This window comes from Petaurus breviceps, unplaced genomic scaffold (assembly GCF_028583685.1).
Source record: "Petaurus breviceps papuanus isolate PSGF00001 unplaced genomic scaffold, PetGlider_PUasm1.0 229, whole genome shotgun sequence".
In the NCBI taxonomy this organism is placed as follows: domain Eukaryota; kingdom Metazoa; phylum Chordata; class Mammalia; order Diprotodontia; family Petauridae; genus Petaurus; species Petaurus breviceps.
Window position 1 is genome coordinate 37,857,833 of NW_027185903.1, and position 22,401 is coordinate 37,880,233.

Genomic DNA, 22,401 nt, shown 5'->3' on the forward strand with positions numbered 1-22,401 from the left:
TTCAAGGGCATTTCTCTATGTCCCTTCAGTCACCACATTCCCAAAGATTTAACAAAGTATAACTTACAGTAAAAAATTATAATAGAAAAGTTCTATTCTGTAGATTTCGGTAATGCACTTAGTGACACTTTCCTTTCCCACCAAGAGTGAGAGGGGAATGCTGTTTACTGGTGCCTGGCAGCCCCTTGCAAAGGGATACCAAGAAATTCTTTTCTGAAATGTTTGATTTCTAGAATTTCTGGCCCGTGGGAACCCTGACAAACTACTGTTTTTTCTTATGTGTATTCTCTCTTTCAGGCCTTTTTATGTGGAGCCTGTAAACATCATCAATGTGACTAGTGACACTCCGAGGGTCACTGACCATGCCTCTGCCATGAACAAGAGAATTCATTACTATAGACGGCTCACATCTCCCTCTGACCGGGCACTGGTGAGGGGCAAGTCCAGGTTTCTGATAATACATTGAAACAAACAGTAAATCCGCCATAGTATAAGCCATGGCAGCTCCCACATGGTTGCCATTCTGGTCGAACTTTGAGCTGGCCAGTTGCCAAGGGCAGCATTAGAGAAGGCTAACAGCTTTTCTACTCACTCCGTCTAAAAACTGCTCTGGCCTCTGCTCTGAAGAACAGCAGCTCTGGAGAGTTTGAACTTCTTCTAAGTCATGCCCACTCCCAGGGTCCCTGGGAAATCAGCCAGTTCTGAAACCCCAATCAGTCTTTTGGGTTTTTGAAGGACCAGAGTTCTGATTAAAGTTGCAACTTTTTTACCCCCTAATTGTAAAGTTATAGGGAGTCACCCCACATTTTGTGGCAGGTATTTTGTTTTGTTTTAATTTTGAGGGTTTTATTTTGGTAGAGGAGGGGGAGGGAAGAGATAAAAACTTAAGGGGAAATTTGAATATATGCTGCACTTTTTTCTTTTAGCACCTTTTCACATATTTAAAGTCTTTTTGTTTCTGTTTTGGTTTTGGTTTTGGTTTAGAAACCTAAAAGTGTAACATAGCTTTCTCACAGAATAATCACATTAGGTATGTTAAGTGATGTATGAAAGCCTGAGAATTAAAAAGGAAAAAAATGGCCAACAAACCTTTTTTTCTGATGGTGGAGATTAAGCTAGAGTGGAGAGATGACCAAAATAATTATTGAAGGAAGAAAGAAGCTACATTTCTTCCCTATTTTTCTGGGCCTTCATATTGCTAATTGAGGTGGGCACTCCATGTTAACTTGAGCTGACTGTAAAGTGACCTGAACCTTGTGATACAGGACAGAAACAGAACAGTTTCTTCTCTCAAGGGCCGATACAGACCTCCTGGGGGTACTGTTGTAAGGAACAGGCTCTGGTTTTTTCAGAGGGTGTACTGACTCTGATCTCATAAGATTTAACTTCAACTGGATTAGCCTGAGACCCCAAGAGAGTTGAATAAACCATTTGACTTAAGTACACCAAGCCTGCTACATGTCGGTTAACAAAGGAAGCAAAGAAGAGAAACATTATGGTGAGCTTGCTTTTATGAACTTTCCCATGTGTGTGACTACATTTCCCAAGAGGACTTACATCAAGCAAACTGCTTTGGGTACAGTGAAAGTTTACAGGTTCCCAGTGAGAACCACCCCCTGAGATCTTTGAAGAACCTGGCTCTTAGTACCTGGTAAAAGTAGTAGCAGGAACCCAGGAAAGACAGATCTGTACCAAATAGAGGCACAGACATTCTCTCCAGAAATACTCAGAGCCTGACCCTAACAGAGTCCAGTTTGGAAAGTGAGGCTGGAAAGGGAGTAAACAAAACAGCTGATGAGAAAGAGCTAATAGGTTGCCAGGAAGACCCAAAGTTGAAATATATTTATTATGGAGCAGTGACATTTGGTTATATTTTTACTTGCATCATTTCTCCCTTTTTCCTTTAAATTTTTACTTTAAAATAATGAAAAGAATAAAATTATGTATCTGGCTTGTGACATGCCCTGGACTTTCCCCAAAGCAACCACAGTATCCTTGTCTTTATGCTCAAACTTTCCATTTCTCCCACCACCCCACATTAGTTTGTCCCAGACTGCCTTCTTCTCCCCTGCTCACTTCACAGGTTGGGACAGTCATTTTCCAACTGCCATGTTTAGTGTTCTTTTGTTCTGTGGCTAAAAGTAGCACTTTCCAGGTGCAAGAAGAGTGGAAGAGAGGCAAACATCTGACCCATTTTCCCAGGGTCTACCTCCCAAAGAGGCAATTTGCTGAGTTATCTCAGTTGTAGTGTCCTAGACACACATCCTTCCTTTTTTTTCTTTTTAAATTTATTTATTTATTTTTAGTTTTCAACATTCATTTCCACAAGATTTTGAGTTAGTTTTTTCTCCCAGTCTTTCCCCTACCCCCCACCTCAAAATAGCAAGACTACTGAATACCCCTTGCCCCAGTCTCTTCTTTCTTATATCCTCCCCCATCCTTTCCCTAACTTTCCAGTAGCACGAGATGGATTTCTCTATCCCATTGCCTGTACATCTTATTTCCCAGTTGCATGTAAAAAACAGGTTTTTTTAACATTTGTTTTTAAAACTTTGAGTTACAGATTCTTTCCCTTCTTCCCTCCTCACCCACTCCCACTGGGAAGACAAGCAATTCAATATAGGTTGTACATGTGTAGTTATGCTAAGCGTTTCCATAGTAGTTATATTGTGAAAGACTTAACTATATTTCCCTCCATCCTATCCTGCCTCCCACTTACTCTGTTTTCTCCTTTGAATCTATCCCTTTTCAAAAATGTTTGCTTCTAACTACCCTCTCCCCCAATCTACCCTCCCTTCTATCATCCTCCCTCTTATCCCCTTCCCCCCTACTTTCCTGTAGGGTAAGATACCCAATTGCATGTGTATGTTATTCCCTCCTTAAGCCAAATTCAATGAGAGTAAGGTTGACCCTTTCACCTTCCTGTTCTTCCCCTCCATTGTAACAGTTTTCTCTTGACTCTTTTATATGAGATAATTTACCCCAATCTATCTCTCCCTTTCTCCCTCTCCCAATATATTTGTCTCTCACCTCTTAATTTTTTTAGATATCATCCTTTCATGTTCAACTCATCCTGTGCCCTCTGTCTATGTATACATGTACACCCATAAGTACACACTCAAATATATATTTATATACACATACACCCTCCTATACATACATATATATGTTTGTGTGTATATATATATATATATATTCCCTTCAACTATCCTCATATTGAGAAAAGTCTCTTGTTATAATTATCGTTTTTCCATGTAGGAATGCAAATAGTTCAACTTTAATAAGTTCTTTATGATATCTTTTTCCTGTTTACCTTCTCATGCTTCTCTTGTTTCTTGTATTTGAAAGTCAAATTTTCTGTTCAGCTCTGGTTTTTTCATCAAGAATGCTTAAAAATCCTCTCATTGAATGAACATATTTTTCCCTGAAATGTCCTTCCGTTTTTACCAGATAATGTAAATAGCAGAACACATAGCTACCTGCTGCCATGCTTCAAAGATCTAGCTTCTCACACTCTAGTTCACATGGATCTCTTCGTTCTTTGAAATTCTTAGTCTCTGTTCTATACATTTATAATCTATACTACTTATGCTTTCTTTGTCTTCTGATTGTTTTGTATGTTATTGGGTTTGGAGATCATAAGAGCCTGACAGACAAGTTCCAGGATCCCACTGCTGCAGGCACAGGCACACCCATAGGGTCTCTCAGAGAGTATTCTTAGAGACCCATCGTCTGCTGATCCTGCTCCTAGCATGTCACCACCTCCCCCAGGTGTAGCTGGGTACCTAGGCAATGGACAGTGCAAGCGTGTGTTTGTGTGTGTGTGCGCACATGCATGCATGTGTGTGCAATTCCTTAAAAATAAATAAGCACATTTTTCCATTATCCTGATAACCAAAGAGAAAGCAGAGTTGGGAAAGTTCACAATTGTATACAAGTATCATCTACATCAGTGGTGTCAAACTCAAGTAGAAACAGATCCCTCTTAGTCATACATGGATTTAAAAACTACAAATTACCATTGTTTGTGTTTTTCCCCATTGCTGTGCTTAACACAGTGCCAGACAGATAGCAAACATTTAGTATATACTTGTTGGTTCATTTCAGCTAGCAAGTCGCTGTATCCATGATTGCTTATTTGGAAGGGACTATTTGATCTCAGGGAATTACATTTTTATAAAGAGTCATAGAATCTTAAAATTAGAAGAGATTTGAGAGGTCATTCCAATTTTCCTTCAAAGCTACATGAATGTTCTTTATAGCATCCCTGACAAATAATCGTGTGACCTGTTTGAAGCTCTCTGTAGACCAGAAGCTTACTTCTTCCTAAAGTGCTAGATTATATTTCAGTATAGCTCTTACTTTTGGGAAAAGGCTCCTTCTATTAAGCCAAAATTCACCTCCAGTATAATTTTACTGATTTTTTCTAACTTGGCCCCCCAGGGCCAACAAAAACAAATCATCCCTTTTCTCTATAATGACTCTCACAAATATTTGAAGACTATCATGTCTCCCAAACTTTATCTTCTCTAAGCTATTTCTTCCGTTCCTTCAACTGATATGTAACATTTTCCCATTTCTACTCACTATCCTGATAAACCTTCTCTGGATGTGGTCCAGTTTGTCAATTTCCTCCTTTCTCTGCATGTGGCATCCAGAACAGGGCAGATGCTCCAGATGGGTTTGAATGAGAGGAGAGTTCATATATACATATAGTGCTGTTTCTTCCCTCCAGAGGTAATATGCTCTGGTGATCCAGTCCAAGCTCACATCAGCTTCCAGGAACGTCATGTCTCTGTGGACTCGTTAACTCCCCTCTCCTGCCATCCCATGCTTTTACACATAAATGGCTTTCTAGCCTTTGCTTCCACTCTTGTGTACTTGTATAGTTTTTAAAAATTCATATAGCATTTTATATTTGCTTTTAATACTTCCTTCAAAATAGAACAGAGGATAGCAGGAAAAAATATGTCCTTTTCATCAAGGGGATTGATGGAAAAAATAAGCTTCACTCAAATAACCATATCATTATAGGTTGAACTAGTTCTTTTGTGTAAGTTATAGTAAACCTCTGCTTAAAATAGGATTCTCTGGTTAATTTAATACTTTAAATGGGAAATACTATATGTGTGTATGTATATTTATAGATAGTAGATATATATGTATATATATGTATACACACAAATGTAGATGGAGTGGTTTTATAGTGAGACACAGAAAGAGAGAACCATTTTTCAGAGTGTTAGAATACAAATTAAACAGACCAAAAACCAGGGCTATACTAAATGCAGTTTCTTTCTTTTCAGGGATTCTGAAGGCAGCTCAGAATCTGGTAGTGCCACAGTATTATTATGAACTTAAGTTGTCGTTGTATACTACTGTAGATAGAAAAGACAGAGGACCAAATAGATGTTGAGCTTGACCTTCTAGAAGAAGTTTATAGTTTCTTTTTTAAAAATATTAATCCCTAAAGAATTTTTTAAAAAAATTAATCCCTAGGGGCGGCCAGGTGGCTCAGCAAGTAAGAGCACTGGCCCCAGAGTCGGGATGACCGGGGATCAAATCCGGGCTCTGATACTTAGCACCACACCCAGAAATATCTGGCCGTGTAACCTTGAGCAAGTTACTTAATCCCAATTGCTTATAATAAATAAAAAATATTTAATCCCTTATTGTTAGTTTCTTCTTCATAAAAGTGAAGAAAAAATCTAACTAGTTGAATGTTCCAGAGGGTTGGATTCTAGGTAAATGTTTACTATACACACACACACACACACACACACACACACTCCTTCTTTATATATATATATGTATATACATACACACACTCCATCTTTATGTATATATACATACACACACACTCTCCCTCTTTATATATATACATATACACACACATATGAGACATATACACATATACTATATATTATGTATACCCTGATTTCTTTGGAACCATGCATGCTTCTCATTAAATCAGATTCTCCCATTTAACTTGAAAAAGAATATTTTTAGTTGGTCAGGAATACATATCATCTCTTCGTGAACAATATATTGGACAGTGTTCAGGTATTCTACTGCAAAATAAAGAAGTCTCATGGCACAGGGGCTCCTGGTCAGCTCCCATTTATTTTATTCTGTTCATCTGTTTGCCAGATTGCGCCTGATCATGTCCTTCCAGCCCCTGAAGACCTCTGTGTATACAGTCCACTGGGTTCTGCCTTTAGAGTGGAGTGCTTCACTGATGGTTATGGTAAAAACACAAGTTTGGTCACAATGTAAGTACAGCTATTTTCTGGAGTTATTTTAAAAGTGTGGGGATGAAAGTGAGGGGTGTGTTTGGTTTTTCCAGGTCTAATATGTTGTCCAGATCTATTAACTGAAAGTTAGGGCATTCTCTGTGGCTATCATAACTAGGAGGTGTTGAGAGGGAGCATTTGAACTCAGATCTTCATGACTCCAAAACCAGGCTTCTTTCCATTAACAACATATTTTAAATTTACTTTCAACTATGCTAATCTACAGAGTCAAGTTCAAGTTTCTCACTGCCATATCTCTGCTTTTTTCAGTTTCATGATTTGGAATACTATGATGGGAACATCTATACTAAGTATTCCATGGGCAGTAAAACAGGTAAGGTAATTTTTCTGTCACCTTTTGCCTAAAAAGAATTTTTTTCTTTGCATCTTAAAGAGTTGTAGTAGAATGCCCAAAGGGCTGTAAAAATGTGCATACCCTTTGACCCAGCAATACCACTTCTAGGGCTGTATCCAAAAGAGATAAAAATGGGGAAAGGACCCACATGTACAAAAATATTTACAATAGCTCTTTTTGTGGTAGCCAAGAATTGGAAATTGAGGGGATACCCATCAGTTGGGGAATGACTGAACAAGTTGTGGTATATGAATGTAATGGAATACTATTGTACTATAAGAAATGATAAACAGGTGGACTTCAGAAAAACCTGGAAAGACATATATGAACCGATGCTGAGTGAAGTGAACAGAACCAGGAACACAGTAACAGCCACAGTGTGTGATGAATGACTTTGCTAGACTTAGCTCTTCTCAGCAATGCAAGGACCTAAAACAATTCCAAAAAACTCGTGATGGAAAATACCATCCACATCCAGAGAAAGAAATACGGAGTCTGAATGCAGATCAAAGTATACTATTTGCTCTCTTTTTTTGTTTGTTTTTTTTTTCTTTCTTGTGATTCCTCCCATTTGTTCTAATTCTTCTGTGCAACATGACTAATATGAAATTATGTTTAATAAGAATTTATATGTAGAGCCTATATTGAATTGTATACTATCTGGGAAGGGGGGTGCGGAGAGGGAGGTGGAGAAAATTTAAAACTTATGGAAGTGAATGTTGAAAACTAAAAATAAATAAATCAGTAATAATTTTTTTTTAATTTGTAGTAGAAATTTTATTAACTTTGTATGATAAACTTTTTTTTTTAAAGCAATTGGGGTTAAGTAACTTGCTCAAGGTTACATGGCCAATTATTTCTGGATGTGGTGCTAAGTATCTGGGCCTGGAATCGATCCCCAGGTCATCCCGACACCGGGGCCGGTGCTGTTACTCGCTGAGCCACCTGGCCGCCCCGCATGATAAACTTTTAACAAAATAAATAGCTGGTTAATCAGAAATTGAATTCCATTCTTCCAAGGGTTCCTGAGCATTTTAAAAAATACATATTTTTAAATGGATATCTTTGGGAAAGGGGGCGATGCATTACCAGACTGTTCCTTAACCAATAAAATTTTTAAAGGAAAAAAAAGAAAAGAAATCAGTAAAATTGATAGACATTTTGAAAGTCTGTAAATATGTGTAAGGTACACCACCTGTGGACCTCTCACTTCTACAGAGGTACAGGATAGGTTATGGTTTTTTGTATCTCTTGAAGCCATGCTTGTTCTTTGTAACTTTGCAACATTCACTTTTGATTTTTTTTGTGTGGTTGTTACCATTTGTATTATTGGCCTCATTGTATATATTGTTTTCTCTGCTCTCCTTACTTTGCTCTGTATTAATTCATGTAGCTCTTTCCTTGTTTCTCTATCCATATTCTTCATTTCTTATAGCACAGTACTATTCTATTACATTCATATACCACAGTTTGTTCTAGGGGTGGGGAACCTGGTTCTTTGAAGGCCACATGTGGCCCTCTAGGTCCTCAAATGCAGCCCTTTAACCGAATACAAACTTCACAGAACAGACCCCCTTAATAAAAGGGTTTGTTCTGTAAAACTTGGACTCAGTCAGAAGGCCACACCTGAGGACTTAGAAGGCCACAGGTTCCCCCACCTCTGGTTCCAACTGATGGGCTTCTACTTTATTTCCAATTCTTTGCTATGTAAAAGAGTGCTGTTATAAATATTTTGGAGTATATGGAGACTTTCTTCTTATCAGTGGCCTCTTGGGGTATAAGCCTAGTAGTGAAATGTCTGTTTCAGTTGCTTTGTTTGCATAATTCCAAATTACTTTCCAGAATTATTGTACTAATTCATTTCACCAGCAATGCACTAATATGCCCATACTTCCAGCAGTAACTTACTTCTTATTTTGGAATCTTTGCCAAATTGCACTTCCTGGACATTTCCAATGATCCTGGGGTTATATAATCATGGGTCCTTGTGATATTTCTTGAAGATTTATAGTTTTGTTTTTTTGTCTTATAATTGTACAAATAATTTTGTGCTCATCTGATAATAGTTTTCGAGCTGTATTTTACAAGTAAAAATATTTTTTGTTTACACAGGCTGGATTTACCACTGGAATCTGTATCATCATTTTGATGGGTCTTTTAACACTTTATTGCTGCTACAGAGTAGTAAAATCACGGACAATGATATGTAAGAATCTGACTCATTGAAATAGATTACTGATGTGGATATTAATCAGTCATTAAGCATTTATTGATGATCTACCATGTCCTTAAAGTTATCTTGCCTCTCATTCTGCAATCATTAACTTTTATTTTTACTTATTTTTCATTTTTAGGTCATCTACATTTTATTTTTTTAAATGTTTAATTGATGCTTTTTGTAACATTTTCCCCAATAACTATTCTCCTAGAGATTTCCTTAAAACAACAGCAAAAGCAATTAATCAAACCCAGCTGACATAGGGATCATATCTGACAGTATGGAAAACACTATGAACCCAAAATATACCACTTCCCTACCATCAAGAGAAAAGATTTTTGTTTAGTGAAAATGTTCAAGACAGTAGTGTCTGCCTTTGAAACCCAAGGAAGTATGTGGCTCTTTGCAAAATGCACTCATTTTGGATGCAATTTGCCATTCAAAAGAATCTTAAAGTTAGGGAAGACATGCAATATACTTTAAATGAGACCTTCACTTTAAGTATATTCACAGGACTTATATTTTTGTCCATTGAGGGTGAATTTTTTTAGTTCTGCAAATGCTTCATATAAATTTGGAGGGGCCTCTCTTAAAAGTAGAAATTACAACTAGAAAAATATTGGAAAAAATGCAACAAAAATATTTCTTTGAATTTTACCAAATTTTGATACTCTTTCCTTACAGATTTTTCAGTTTTTTTTTCTTGTTCCCAAAATGTTTAGGCCAAAATATACATTTACTGGATTCTACCAGGATAAACTAGAAGCCTGGAGCTATTTTATTTCATTCTGGCCCTTCTCTAAGTAAGCTCTCCAGCTTTTTGAGGTCCATTCTCAGTTTTCAGAGATTTTTTTTTCCAGAATAGTGGGAGCCTCTTTAGTAGGAAGAGAAATTATCAGATTTGGATTGAGCTTGGAGGTAGTTTAAACACATGCAGGAAATTAAGAGTTCTAAGGCTGTGCCTTTTTTTTGAAGTAAGAATCCAGTGTCACCAACATTATTACCAAACAGCATCTGATGGATACTTGATACCATGGCCAAACAACATCTGAAAAATCCAATGCAGCTATTATGACGATGAATGTAATAATAATAGCTCACATATCATTAAGTTTTACACAGCACTTCACAGACACTGTCTCATTTGATAACTAAGTTATTTACTAGCTATTTGAGGCCTCCTTTCAGAGTTCTAGGGAAACTATAAATAAATGCCATGTGGTTTTTGGCTTTACATTTTGCCTAGATTTTGTGGGGAAGACTGGATGTCAGTTAATTTTAATATTCCTGTACAGTTACAGAATTATCACCAGACATTGATAAAGTTTTCATATTCTAAGACTGATGAATTTATTTTTTTTCCCTTTTCAGTTTGAAATGAGTTGGACCTGAATAGACCATTTTATAGTATATAGATAATTGAATACATTGCTCGTTTGCTTGCCTCTGGGTACTAATGCAAGGACAGAAGTATTTCTAAGGGCCTACTTATTTATTTATGCAGTTTTTTAGCATTATTATTTAAAGGTTTGAGTTCCAAATTCTATTCTTTCCTCCTTCCATGATGAGGGCTTATTTATAAGAGCTAAGCATAGCTATCAGGTCAAGACAAACAAGAAACTACTTAGAGATACCCAGGTTCTTCCATTATCATAATTCACTAGATTCTACCCCTTGACTTTTCCTTAGGAATAATATTCACTTAGAACTGAAACTAGAAGAGACTTCTTATTAAATTGGTTTCTTGATTATGGATAACTGTTTCAGGTCCCCTTAGTAGAAGTGTTCTCACCAGACTCTATCCAACTAATAAACTTTATAGGTTTCATTGCTTGTTTCTGTTCCCAAAACATTGGCCTGCATAGTATTGTTAAGCATTTCTTGAGTAACTGCTGTATTTCACTACAGAAATAACAAAATTTCAGTAAGTGAACTAATTCCAGGATACATTGTGTGTCAGTTTATTAAACACTATATGCCTTTCAAAGTGAAAAGGGTGGTCAAGACTTATATGCTTTATTCAAATGTAAGAGATTGTCTTTCAAAGGAGGTCGATTGAAATAAACCTTGCCAATAGAGAATAACCCAATCTTCTGATAAGCATTTTGAGATACTTTAGGGATAAGAACTTCTATGTCAGTATGAAATACTTGACTTTATCTGCCTTTCTTAAAATTTTTCCCTTTGTCTAGCTTCATTAGATACCACCAACTGGGAATTTCCAGATGTTTGCAAACACTATTTTGGCTCCTTTGGTCAGTGGTCTGGTTTACTGTTCTCCCTGGTGTCTCTCATTGGAGCCATGATAGTTTATTGGGTGCTTATGTCCAATTTTCTTTTCAACACTGGAAAATTCATTTTCAGTAAGTACTATCTTTTATTCTTATTTTTCTCCCATTAGTACAATAGTACTACATATGGTATGGTATAATGTAAAAATGCTGAACTTGGATTCCAAGATTAGTTAGAATTCCACTCTGACTTTTACTAGCTGTGTGTCCTTGGATAAGTCACTACACCTCTCTAATACCCAGTTTTCTCATCTGTAAAATGAACTCGATAATGTTTGTAGGAAGGATAATACACTTCATAGGTTTGTTGTAAGGTTTAATGAAGATAACTTCTCTGAAGTGCTTTGTAAATCTTAAAGCACTTTTATGTACATGTCAGGCATTGTTCTCCCCTTAGGAACAGAGAGAATATAGGATAATACATGCTTTTTACGAAGCTGCTAGAAAAAGCAAACCTATTTCAGCATATCATCATAGCATTACGATCTTTGAAAATGTTTTGCATTGGAGTCACATCTTACACAGTGATTAGGTTCTAAAGTTAGCAAGTAAGACAAAATCATAGATGTGTCAGACTTCAGACTCTGTCTCATCAGAATTGGCTGATTCCCTTTGTCGGGAGGTTGGAGCAGTATGTAAGTGCTCAGAGGCTTTTCTCCTACATTGTCATAAATAGACACATGGTGGCATATCCGCTTTTTCCATCTTAGTGGCGGCAGCAGCTAGGAGGAGAGGAGCCTGAGGACAAGAGCTGGCTCCTGCGGAAGGTAATAAATCATCTTTAATCAAGATGTCTTCAGCACATGAGCCCCCAGCCTTTAAAAATGAACCACTCAAAGACAAAGGTTTTGAATCCCAGGGCTCGGGGGACCCATACAAACACCTTATTTCAAGCCTATGACTCCAGAGCTTTTCATTAAATCTAACAAATCTGTTACGATTTTTGGAATGATAACACTTACACTTTGCATGGCTTAAATTGGTTACCTACATGCAACTCAAGAGAATAAAAAGGGCCTCTATGAAGCTAATGACAGTGAGGGAGCCAGATATATGAGGAGAAAAACATCTAAATGGGATTGATAGTGATGACTACTACAGACAGAGCTGTATTAAGGGCTCTGAGATCTTCAGATGAAAGACTGTATTGTACCAGGTATCACGTTTATTATCCTGCATTATATTCATGTGGGAAGGACATTAACAGTTTGGCATCCAGATTTATGTATTAAATTCTACCTTTCATAACTGTGTCTCCTCCCCTTTACACATACATTAAAAAGGTTAAATTTTTTCCTCCTAAAAAAAAAATAGACACATGGTTAAAGTTGATATTTTCTGGCCATAAGTTTAGTGCTTCTGACTTCACTAAAGCCTTCACTTTTATTTAGCTAAAATGCCATCACTTTCTCATTCTGATGAAATATGAGTTAAGAGGAAAATTCCTCCCCTACAGCTCAAAGGTTACAGTGGGGAGGGTGCAGAGTTGAGCAAGTGGTCAGACTGTGGGAAAGACTTTGTTTCTAATACTTTCGTGTGAAATAAATGACAGCCCACATCCTTTGTGTCTGCCCTAGGGAAGGAAGCAGGAGACTGGCTCCTAGCTATAGGACAGCCCTGCTTTAGCAGTGTCCAGGCTAGACTTTACTACGCATTAATATCCTTGTTTCTACAAGGTAAAACTTCTGCAGTGCCATGCTGGGAGGTCAGTACTAAGGGAAAAGATTAAGAAAAAAATGTTAGGGAACTTAAGGCTTTAAAAAACCCTGGAACCTTTGACTGACAGGCTGGCTTCCAGGACCCTTGCACATACTTTGCTTATCTTGGTTCAACTCAGCAGTGCAGAAAGAGAAAGGTTGGGGGAGAGAGAGAGGGAGGGAGCAAAAAAGATAACTTGAGGAAAGATGATTTACCCAAAGGAGCCATTCCTGGACTGAACACATAAAATTAAATGCTTCTGTGATACAACAATATTGTATATTGATTTCAGTTAATCTCTTTGTAAATACCTTTCCAATGAAATGCCTTAAAACAGTGTATTTCTAAACTTTAACTTATGCCCTGCTAATTTCAAGCAATGTAACATTACCTTGAAAATCCATGGATAATCAGATAGTTGGAAAATCACTTTGGGTGAGGTTTTTTGGGGAGTTTTGCTATAGAATTTGACTTGTAGCTTTACTCTAAGAGTTGATTTTCAGTTGTTCCTTTTTAAAGCATCATAGTATGAAAATCAGGAAACCCAGAAATTTAAGTGGATCAATTTTGCATTAAGGATGAGAAACAAATAAATTAGGTCGACAAAAAAGGTCAGATTGTTATGGAGCAAAAATTAATGACTCAACTCTGATATGAGAACTTTAGTGGATCAGTCATTCAAGCTTTTAGCTAAATGTACCTTCCTTTGGGCAGAGCACCCTCAGGTAAGCGCAGGGGAAAGGAGAGGCTACTCAAAAGTTGTGTTTGTCCTTCATTCTCGAAGAGGACCATGACATCAGGAAGATGATGACGTGACTTGCAGTTGACTTGGATTTGAGTGAGGGAGGGCAGTACAAGGTCACCAGCCTCACTTTCTCCTCCAGAGCTATCTGGATCCAGTGAACTGACATTCATCAGGACCACTGGAGATGACCCAGGATGCAATTGGAGACCCTGGCCCTTTTAGGCTAAGGATTTTTCAGGTTCTCACTTTGAGTGAGATAATGCCCATTCAGTGAATAGGGCTTTTTAAGAAATGAGTCAAGGGATGGCCCCTTTAATAAAAAAAAAAAAATTGATGGCTGAAAGCTACTTTATTAACTTGGGATTTACTGGCTAGATTTCTTTCTCAAAGAACAAGCATTAAACCCAATTCACTCTGGAGCTCATGAATTGGACAACAAGAGGTCCTTGCCCTCCTAGCACAGAGTGAATGTAAATAAGTAAATTGTAACTATTTCTCTTTTGGCCAGTAACCCTGAGGATCTTCCCCTCTCAGTTTGATTTTTTTTTTCTTATTAAAAGTGCCATCCCTTGACTCACTTCCTAAAGAGGCTTATTCACTGAATGAGTGTTTCCTTATTCAAAGTGAGAACCTGAAAAGGCCTTAGCCTAAAAGGGCCAGGGTCTCCCATGGCATCCTGGACCATTTCCAGTCGAACTGATGAATATCTGGCCACTGGACCAAGAAGGCTCTGGAGGAGAAAGTGAGGCTGGTGACCTTACACAGCCCTCCCTCCCTCAAATCAAAGTCATCTGCAAGTTATGTCATCTACATGGTGTCATGGTCCTCTTTGAGAACGAAAGACAAACACAATAAGAGGTGCCTGCTATGAACTAGATACTAGAGATAACAAATACAAAAGTAAGATAATCTCTGCCCTCAAAGAATTTATGTTCTTCTGACAAGATATAATGTATTCACAGACAAATCAACACAGGCTATGTGCAGAATTTGTATGTGATGTTTGGGGAGGACAGAACTGTAACAACTGAGAGAACTAGAAAAGGTCTTTGAGAAGTAGCCGTTGACCTGAACCTTGAAGGAAGGAGAGTTGGGAGTTCTAGTAGATGGAGATGGGAAGAGAGATGGCATGGAGAACAGCCATTGCATTTGCCCAGAGGCAGAAGTCAGACTATCACATATAGTGATTAGCAAGTAGGATGATTTGGGTGGAACAGTGTGCAAGGGATAGTATTGTGTAATCAGCCTAGAAAGAGAGGTCAGAGCCAAATTGCAAAAGGCTCTAAATCATAACCAGAGTAGTTTGTATTTTATCCTAAAGGAGTGGGACACCAGCGACACTTCTTAAACAAGAGAAGTGATGTTGTCAGACCTGTAGTTTAAGAATTTATAGTTTGGCAGGTGTGTGAAAAAATGGATTGTGAGATTGGAGGCAGGAAAACCAATTAGGAAGACCTTTCAGCAGTTAAGGTGAGAGTTAATGAGGGCCTGAATCAGGGTGGTAACTAGGTGTGGAGAGAAGGGAGACAAATGCAAGAAACAGAATTGACAAGGTTTGGCAACTGGTTAGAAGAGACGAAGTTGACTTGTAGATTACTAACCTCAGTGACAGGAAGAATAGTAGTGCCTTACACAGAAGTAAGGACTTGAAAAGGAGGAGTTAATTTGAAGGGAAAGATAAAAAGTTCATCTTTGGACATACTGAGTTTGAAATGTGTATGGGACACAAAGATGGAAGCGTGTCTAGTAATTAGTTAGAGATAAGGAAATGGAGCTCAGAAGAGAAATGAAGTGTAGTCATGTAGATTTAAGAGTCATCTGCACAGATCATAGCCTTAGAGCGAGACAGAACCCCAGAAGCCATCTAGTCCAATCCATTTATTTTACAGATGAGGAAACTGAAGTCCAGAGAAGTTAAGTCACTGCCCCAAAGTCACACAAGTAGTTAATGTCAGAAGTGGAATTTGAATCCGGATTTTTTAGACTTGGGTGCCACACTGCACATAAGTACATTCATGTGAGCCAATGAAATTACCAAGAGAGAAGGTCCAAGATAGAGCCCTGAGATACAACCACATCTAGAGGTTATACACAACCTACACAAGGAACAGAAAGATTGATCTAGCAGGTAAGAAGAGAGCCACAACAGAACAATGACATAAAAACCCAGGGAGGAGACACTATTTAGGAAGAATGGGTGATCCCCATGGTTCTAGAGAGGTCTAGAAAGAAAGGTACTGAGAAAAATCTATTGATTTTGTAATAAAGTCTTAATTAGTGACATTAGAAAGAGTGGTTTTGGTTAAGTGGTAGGGATGGAAACCATATTACAAGGGACTGAGATGTGAGAGGGAGGCGAGAAAGTCTGCAGGTTTCGCTTGTGGGCAGTGACATGATAAGGATTTGACCATCACTGTATGGGCCTGAGGTAGAATGAAAGTGCAGATCACAGGTATTGGGTTGGGAGACATACTGAGAGATCAGGGTTTTTAAGGGCACGTGAACATATAACCTGAAATCTCCCCAGTGTAAAAGCAGGTTTGGGATAGATATGAAGACTGGGCCGGTGCTGTGATTATCAGAGGAGGAAGCCATATTTTACAGAATTAAGGAGAGTATAGGGGAGAACTGAGTACAGACACTTGTTCCAAAAGTAAAGCAAAGATAAGGGAGAGATGAAATAGTAGCTACATGGGGTAGAAAGGTCAAGCTGTTTTACTATTAGTGTGACCTGGGGACTTTCTGAGTAAATAGGAAAGAACCAGTGGAAAGGGAGGGAGCAAGATCATGAAAGGTGGAAAGAGTCAAGGGCGGGGAGGGGAATTCCATATAATGAGGAGTAAGCGTATCTTTTCCTCTGAAACAATCAAAAAAGAGGAAAGAGTAAATGAAAAGAATAAATGAGAAATTTTGAGCAGTGGAGAAAGGAAGTCGAGAGAACTGACATGTGACCTAAATCATCTCAGTGAGACTGGAATGGATCTTGGCATCCTACTAATGGCAATTCATAAATTAATATAACATTCTTCATCTAGGGATTACATAATATTTCATAAACATTCATCTTAAGGGAGGTCGCTGAGGGCAAATTATGAAATCCAGAATAATTTAACTGCCTCATTCAGCTTCCTCTTTGGGGGGAAATAAATGTATTTTTTTTTAGTACAGAGCACTACAATTTCTTCAGAGACCTAAGAACCAAACGCCTCAATCTTGTAGTTATTAAAATCCAAATTGGGGTATTTCCACTCTGGGCTCATGTTAATTTGCATTAACGTATTATTTCACTAACCCTTTCATGCTTTCAGGGTAGTGGGTGACACACATTTATCAGATACCTGTGACAAAAAGAAGCTAAGTCACTAACAGACAAAAATTAAGGATTTCCAAGGCTGGTGCACTAACCATTATTGCCTAGCAGGGGTTTCAGTGATGGTTTCAGCATCTGGATCACACAAATTGTTTTTATTTTCATATTTCAGATTTTGTTCATCATGTTAACATCACAGATGATGTACTTAGTACTAATGGTACCAACCCAGGTAAGTTGTTCTGTAGAAGTTTTTTAAGTTGTGTGTAAGAATTATAGAACCAAAGCCTGTGACTTTCAGTTTAATAGTTGGAGGAATTCTTTGAGCTTAAAGAAAAAATGGGAATCATTGTACTTTATTATTACCCCTCCTCCAAAGTTCATAGGATACAGAAATGTTATTCAGGAAATTAAGAAGAATTTGCTGACATTAAATAGAAGTTAGCATTGAAAAGAAAGATTAGAGTCTTGAGAAAAATCTTGGTTCCTTTTAGAAAAGCTTCATTTGCTCAACATAATAAAAGAGGCTTCGATGGCAGCAAATATGAACTGATAAAAATTAGTAAAACTCAGAATAAGTAAATGAGTATCCTAAACGTTAAAACCTCCTTTTCTGTGACAAAATACAGGGTTGTTAGAGGGCTGATATCATTGTAATAACTGATTTGTGAAGTGTTTTAACATTTTCAAAGCTGTTGCCTAAGAGGGGCTCTGTACAAGTAGTAGTGTCCTCATAGCGAAAGGATTTGCAGCCCACAAAGAGGTTTAGTGACTAGGTCAAGGTCACACAGCTGTCAAGAGTTAGAACTTGAGGGGCAGGCAGTTAGGTGGTATAGTGAATAGACCACCAGACCTGGAGTCAGGAGAACCTGAGTTCAAATCTGGCCTCAGACACTGAACACTTACTAGCCGTGTGACCTTGGGCAAGTCACTTAACCCCAATTGCCCTGTCCTTCCCCCTCCAAAAAGTAGCAAAGAAAAAAAAAAGATATAAAAAAAGAGTTAGAACTTAAACTTGAACCCAAGTTTTCAGACTAAGTTCACAACTATTTTCTGAATATCATAACAATACTAACAAAATCTAAACCTTGAACAAGTTAAGATTCAGAGGGCTTAAATAACTTCTGAAAGTTTATGGAGATAGATGTTACTCAGTAAGATAAGAGTTCATAATAGTTGTACTTATGTTTTACCTATTAATTATACCTAATTAGCTTATGTGCTAATGAAATGAAAGACAATGAAGGAAAACTTGCAGACCCCCAGAGCTAACTCTGAAAACAGCAACTTGAAAAAACCTGATGCTTGGGATAGCGCCTCCTCACTGTGAGCAGAGCCAAATATGAACATAAAGCTCAAAGTCAAGAGTTAGGCAGTATATCACATTGCTTGCCATCTTTGGGTGGATGGGATGGGAGAGAGCGTAGGAGAAGAAATTTAAAACTCATTATCTTATTTAAAAAAATGAATGTTGAAAACTATCTTTACATGTAATTGGAAAAAAACAAAATACTGTTTACCCCCTACCCCTCCAAAAATAATAATAATAATAATAATTAGACTGGAAAAATGAGCAAAAAACAAACAAAAAAAACTTGACCATAAAATGCTTCTAGGGTAGTAGGAAATAAGACATAAACTCAATAGAAGATGCCAGTATGAAAACAGCTACAATGAAATTGTCAAAGAAAAATTCTAATTGGACACAAGCCCAACAAGAATTTCTGGAAGCAAAAAAGAGGTAAGAGTGGTAGAAGAAAAATTGGCAAAAGAAACAGGAGTGATACAAGGAAATTATAAAGAGAATTAACAGCTTGCACAAAAAAAATACTGAAGAAGATAACACTTTAAAAAACAGAATTGGCCTAGTGGTAAAAAGTACAAAAATTCACTGAAGAAAAGAATTCCTTAAAAAACAGAATAGACCAAATGAAAAAAGAGATACAAAAACTCATTGAAAGAAATCATGCCTTAAAAATTAGAATTGGGCAAGTGGAAGCTAATGACTCCATGAAACATAAGAAAGAAAAAAAATGTTTTTAAAGAATGTTAAAAATTAACAAGTTTTAGGGCAGCTAGGCGGCACAATGAATAGAACACCAGCCCTGGAGTCAGGAGGACCTGAGTTCAAATCCCACCTCAGACACTTTCAACAGTTACTAGCTGTGTGACCTTGGGCAAGTCACTTAACCCCAATTGCCCTGCCTTCCCCTCTCTAAAAAAGAAAAAAGAAAAATTAAGTTTTTTTTGTTTTGTTTTGTTTTTTTAAAGAAAGAAAAGAAATAAGGTGGTAGACTGGAGCCAGGTTATGAGGGGCCTTAAACACTATTCTGAGGAGTCTGTATTTCATCTTAGAAGCAATATGGATCCACCAGGGGCTCTTGAGCTGGGAAGTTTACATGATTTAACATATAAAACTGAAAAAATAGGAGATCAGGGTAGTGAGTGGTGGGAATTTGGCAGCCAAAGCTGGATAGTACAGAGATCTGTGCTTCAGCCTAGGAAGAATAGCAAGAAATACCCAGTATCTTCTAGAAGGCAAACTCTTAAGACAGGAGCTAGAAACACAAACTATTCCTCAGGTACCTATACATGAAAAGTACACAGTGTGAACTAGAGACCCTGATGTAAGGAGGCAGATTCAGCCTCAGAGGTATCACTGAGACTTAGTGTTAAGCACCCGTGACTAGGCTGGATCTTTAAATATATACCTTATTCAGAATTTTTTTAAAAGCCAGATAATTGTGTTTGGAGGAGGAGGATTGCATATTAGGAAGAAATTCAATAAATGTATTCACCAACAAAATCTAGGAACCAGAGCAACAATAGAGCAATGGGCAGAAAAACAGGAAAAACCCATGCCGTATGACATTTTCATAGATTGCAGTATAGACCACCTAGACAAGAGGGGGAGAGAGACGAGGAATTCTTTTTTTTTTTGGTCTTTTTGGACCAAAGTGGGGAGGGCAGGGCAATTGGGGTGAAGTGACTTGCCCAAGGTCACACGGCTAGTAAGTGTTAAGTGTCTGAGGTCACATTTGAACTCGGGTCCTCCTGACTGCAGGGCCGGGTGCTCTATTCACTGCATCACCTATCTGCTCCAAGATGAAGAATTTTTTAAACATATGACAAGCATGTCTCAAAAGCATAGTTTAATAATAATGATTGATTGCAGTGCTCCAGGAATCTGCAAGAATTCTTTCTCAGCCAAAAAATAAAGCAGCTAATAAATTCTTGCCTTGCTTTAATGATATCTCATTCTTCTAAAAGCAAAATAACTCTTATACTGGACCTGATTCTGACCAACTGAAACTGCTCTCTCCAGGCTTCCTACTGATCTCTTGCAAAACATCATGACCTTTTCTCAGTTCTCCTCCTTCTCCAGCTCTCCATAGAATATAACGTCGATCAGTGTCTCCTCCTGAACCCTCCTCCCTGCTTTTTTGTGGCCCCAAGTGACTCAAGCACTTGGTCAGTGTCTTTCACTATACTTGGTTCTCCTCCCAGACACCTTTGCTGGACCCTCATCAGTGTCCTGCCCCCAACCTGGAGGTGCATCCCAAGGCTCTGTACTTCGTTACTGCCCTGGTGATCTCATTAGCTCCCATGGAATCAGGTATAATTTCTAAACTGATGACTCTCAGCTCTATAGATCCAACCCTAGCGTCTCTCCTGAGCTGCTATCCCACATCTCTCATTGTCTATTGGACATTTCTAATTGGGTGTTTTCTAGGCATCTCAAATTCAAAATGCCTAAAATAGAGTTCATTGTTTCCCCTTAAGCCTTAGCCCTCTTCCAGACTTGCCTGTTTGTCAGGGGCACTGGCCATCCTTGCAGTCATCCAGACTTTTAACCTCAGTGTCCTCAACTCCTCCCAGAACATCTTAACAAAAGTTTCTAAATCTTTCTCTCTGGCATCTCTTCCACATTCCTCTTTTTTTTTTTTCCTCCATTCAGATACCATTCCAGGTCAGGTCTTCATCACTTCTTGCTTGGAATCTCTCAATAATTGGTCCCTAGTTGGGCTCTCTGTATCCTGTCTCCCCATTCCAGTTTATCCTCCCTATAGCCTGCAAAGCTATTTTTCCTAAATTACTGCTCTGACCTGTCATTCTCCTACTCATTAAACTCCCCGTCATCTCTAGGATCAAACATTAGCTTTTCTGTTTGGCATTTAAAGCTCTTCATAGTTTGGCTCCATCCTTCCTTTCCAGCCTTATTGTACACTGTGATCTAGCCACAGTGACCTTCTTGCTGTTCCTCATGTCCGTGTCTTTATGCTGCTAAACATCTGAAATATTCCCCTTCCTCACCTCACCCTGCTGCTCATGATTTTCCCTTCAAGGTTACCAGATACCGACCTTGCATACGTTTTGTGTGTGTACTTAATAAATGTTTTTTGATTGATTGGCTGATTGATTCATTAGTAATAATAGGAAGTTGTGGGTGGGGGTATGTGTATGTGTTTGTGCATGCACGCGTGCGCACGTGTGCACAGGATTTTTACATAAGAAAAGGAAAGTTAGGCTTAGTCTGATACAGTGCCTTATAGGAGATTATAGCAGATCTCAAAAGATTAATAGAATGGATAGGATCCCATAGATTAAATTTTTGTAGGCTAAGTTAGTGCAAGAGAGATAGGAGGCTCTCATTAACAACCACACAGATCCAAAACAACAAAAAATTATGAGGAAGGAAAGGATCGCTGTTTAAAGACAACTATGTATGCATTGAGAACTAATCAACCAAGTTAAATTGTTAAGAGATACGAATAGATGCTTAAAGTAATAACAGGGATGGATGCAGAAGAGTGACATGGGCCTGTAAGAATAGTATCAGAAATGTTCAAGCTCAAAATGAATTAAAGCTGGTGGTTCTGTTTACTTCACTTTATGTCAATTTATACAAGTCTTACCAGTGGTCTCTGAATTCTTCATATTCTTCATTTTTTATGGCATAGTAATATTCCATATATAGTCATGAAACTCAGTTTGTTTACCTTTCTGCAGTCAATTTGTATTCACTCTTTTCAGTTCGTTGCTAGGAAAAAAAAGAGGCACCACTGCAATATTTTTGTATATGTTAGCCCATTCTCTTTGTCTTTGACCTCCTGGGGTATGTGCTTGGTTGTGGAGTCACTATGTTGAAAGGTATATATGGTTTATTGTCTTTTCTAGTATAATTCCAAATTGTGTCACGGTATGATTAAAATAATTCAGAGCACCAGCAACATTATTTCATTAGTGTCCAGAATTTCTACATTCCCAACAATATTCACCATTTTGTTATATTTGCCAACTTGATGTGTGTGACGTGTGTGTGTTTTAATTTGCCTTTCTCTTAACTATGCTTAGGAGTATTTTGTATGAGTGTTGATAGTTGGCATTTCTTTTTTTTTTAATTATCTTTTGTGTCTTTTGGACCACTTAGATATTAAAGAATGACTTTTGTTTTTATATATTTCTGTCTGTTTCATATACATCTTAGATC

The 22,401-nt window shown here is 37.9% G+C and overlaps 1 protein-coding gene and 1 pseudogene across 7 annotated transcripts in view; both read left to right on the forward strand.

Moving 5' to 3' along the window:
• Nucleotides 1-22,401, forward strand: part of SLC38A9 (solute carrier family 38 member 9) — a 171,293-nt gene that overhangs the window by 26,930 nt on the left and 121,962 nt on the right. For all 7 annotated transcript variants that reach the window (XM_069096500.1, XM_069096503.1, XM_069096498.1 and 4 more), the window contains 6 exons: nt 298-430; nt 6,151-6,272; nt 6,564-6,627; nt 8,761-8,854; nt 11,059-11,229; nt 17,083-17,142. In XM_069096500.1, the coding sequence (XP_068952601.1) occupies nt 298-430; nt 6,151-6,272; nt 6,564-6,627; nt 8,761-8,854; nt 11,059-11,229; nt 17,083-17,142 (644 nt within the window). The remainder of the gene's footprint in view (nt 1-297; nt 431-6,150; nt 6,273-6,563; nt 6,628-8,760; nt 8,855-11,058; nt 11,230-17,082; nt 17,143-22,401) is intronic.
• Nucleotides 11,508-12,794, forward strand: LOC138167312 (small integral membrane protein 8 pseudogene; annotated as a pseudogene).